Consider the following 2,872-nt stretch of genomic DNA (forward strand, 5'->3'; position numbering starts at 1 on the left):
GCTGTTTGCTATTATGTAAGAACCAACTCATCAAATCCACTGGTTGATCGGAGATCCCTAAAGCTTGCCAAACAAGTTGGGCTTTTGGACAATCCCAAATACAATGTAAAACCGACTCCTGACTTGAGAAACATCGTGGACAGCTATCCGTGTGCGAAATGCCCCTTCTAAAACGAAATGCAGCAGTAGGAAGAGCCTCCCGAAGACATAGCCAGGCCAAAAATTTGTGCTTTTCTGGAACATGTTGACGCCAAAGCCAAAGCCAATTACCCCTATCCTCCCAACTAAACATCTTCTTACTGAGCCATAAATAACCACTATGAGCATCATAAACCTTTGAGGCCGCACCAGTCCAACACCAACCGACCTCTGAACCAGCTTGAACATCTGGGTTGTAAGAATTAATGTTGCTCTGCAGAGACTGATTCAGAGGAGAATAGATATTCTCAAGGTTCCACTGTCCAGATGACCAAAGGTCCAAGATCCTGAGATCCGAATCAGAAATGTGAACATAATCCATCTCCTGACACAGTCGCCCCTCTCTTCTCCATTTAGAAAACCAAAAGTTCTGTTCCAAATCCCCAATGCACCAACTAAAACCTTCCTTCAGGATATCCCAAACTCGACATATACTCTTCCAAACATAAGATCCACTTCCTCGAGACCGACTAAAACAATCATCCTTAGAAGAATGGTATTTCTCCGTCAACAGTTGAACCCATAGCTTGTTGGGATGGTGAAAAAGTTGCCAAACTAGTTTTCCAAGAAGAGACAAAAGAATATTAGATTTAAGCTAAAATTTTTTCATGTATATTTTGTATTAAAATGAAGATCGATAATCCAGTTTATATTCTCATTTTTTTTAAGATGATGAATAAACATGTGCTGCGAGTAAATGCACATAATAGTATTTTAAATTATCAAAAAAATTTAAAAAATTCCTCCTTGGTTTAAGAGCTACTGTATATGAATATGAACTCACTTGAAAAAATGTATTATCTATCCATATATATTAGGGTCCATTTATTAGTCTGCATATTCAATTGTTGAATATATTATTAAACCATTATTAAAGCTTTCCTTTTCTACCTCATTTTATTTGAAAACTTTCCTCCATAATACAATGCAATTAAAAAATTTAGCCGTTAAGATTATAACTAATTAACTATCAACAACAAACCTAACCATGATCTAAGTTAAGGTAAAAGTATATAAATCATCCCCTTTTAGTAAATTACATCAAATTTTGTCTAGATTTTCTTCTTCTCACTAAGACCAATAATATAGAGAAGAAGAAATCTTTTGTGTGCTAGATTTTCTTACCTGGATCTTATATCTCTTTATATAGATATCATATCATGATTTCTGAAAGATGTGCTGCTTGCAAGAATCAAAGAAGAAAATGCCCTTCTGATTGCATTTTCTCTCCATGTTTTCCTGCCAATGATCCTCAAAAGTTTGCTTGTGTTCACAAAATCTACGGTGGCAGTAATGTTGGAAAGATGCTTCAGGTTATTTTACCTCAACATAATAATATTTAGTAATATATACTATCTTATGAAAAAAAGGTACTATACACTATCTTAACCTTAATAGTGAATGTGAGTATCAATACAAAATATTATTATTTTAATGTTAGCAAATGATGAAAATGTTTAATATTGAATTAAGAACATGATTTGTTTTGATAAACAATTGTAGTCTCTTGAGATTTTTTTAAAAGAAGTATATATATTTTTTAGAAAATATATATATTGTACAAAACATTTCTTTTATGTTGTTTTTTTTTTTTACCAAAGATAGAAGACTCGAACCCGCAACCTCTGAGTATGGGGAAACTATGTCATTTGAGTTATAACTCATTGGCATTTCTTTTATGTTGTTTGTTAGAGTTATTTTTTGCTTTTGTATCTACAATGTAAACTCTGGTCACTGTTCTCGTTGATGAGTGTTGCTTAATGTTGAGGGGAGCCTTTTAAAAATATGTCATGCTTAGAAAACATTTTAAAGAAAAAACCTATTATTAAAGAATTAAAAACTAATTTTTAATACATTTATTGAATGAAAAAGATTAATAGATATTCTTAACCAAACTTTAGTTTAATTTTACCATCATTATATATTGTGTTAAAAAATTCTTTGACCTCAACAAATTTTCTCAACCTATACCACTGCTTATCTGCAATTTTTCTTCATTGAGTATCCTTATAGAATCTATCGAATAATTGCAATAATTTTTTTTGTAAACTATTGCAGGGAATTCCAACCTATCTAAGAGAACAAGCTGCAAATGCATTGTATTTAGAAGCAAAATGGAGGATTCATGACCCTGTTTATGGGTGTGTTGGCATTATCTCTTCATTGTATGAACAAATTCAAAATGCAGAAATTGAACTAGCAAAAATTCAAACTCAGATTACTTTCTACAAGCTCCAAACCCAACGTGTTGAAGCTGAACCAAATTCGGAAGTTTTGCAAGCACAAAGCAGCAATATGGAGCAGTTTGAGTGGGACAATCCAACTATAGCTTCTTGGTTCAATTGAAATTTTTTTTGGTAAGCTTTGAATAATTGTTGAAAGAGGCCAATGATTGGTATCTTAATTACTAATAATAAATGATGTTTAATTTGGTGCTTATTTTATATTTTTTGGACAATTTTAAATTCCAAATGTTAACCATGTTCCTTTTAATTTGATTTTTTTTTTTCTGTTCTCAATCATTCTAAATTTTAAGAATTAATATACCATATATAGATATACATTCGTGATAAATTTACAAAACATTAACATCATGTGATTAAATTATCAAGTTAATAAAATGCTTCGACAATTCCCTTATTAGTTTCCATGAAATTTTCATAAACTATAATGC

The 2,872-nt window shown here is 31.5% G+C and overlaps 1 protein-coding gene across 1 annotated transcript; it reads left to right on the plus strand.

Moving 5' to 3' along the window:
* Positions 1,315-2,773, plus strand: LOC107609130 (LOB domain-containing protein 24-like). The gene is made up of 2 exons (XM_016310975.2): positions 1,315-1,511; positions 2,257-2,773. Exons 1-2 carry the CDS (start codon positions 1,359-1,361, stop codon positions 2,542-2,544), a joined length of 441 nt encoding a protein of 146 aa, XP_016166461.1. The 5' UTR covers positions 1,315-1,358; the 3' UTR covers positions 2,545-2,773.

This window comes from Arachis ipaensis, chromosome B07 (genome assembly GCF_000816755.2).
Source record: "Arachis ipaensis cultivar K30076 chromosome B07, Araip1.1, whole genome shotgun sequence".
NCBI classification, from domain to species: Eukaryota; Viridiplantae; Streptophyta; class Magnoliopsida; order Fabales; family Fabaceae; genus Arachis; species Arachis ipaensis.

Bases quoted from the DNA above. Each gene is read 5' to 3' on its own strand.
- LOC107609130 (XM_016310975.2), top strand. From the start codon at position 1,359: ATGATTTCTGAAAGATGTGCTGCTTGCAAGAATCAAAGAAGAAAATGC. The intron at 1,512-2,256 runs GTTATTTTACCT...AAACTATTGCAG, and splicing joins ATGTTGGAAAGATGCTTCAG to GGAATTCCAACCTATCTAAG.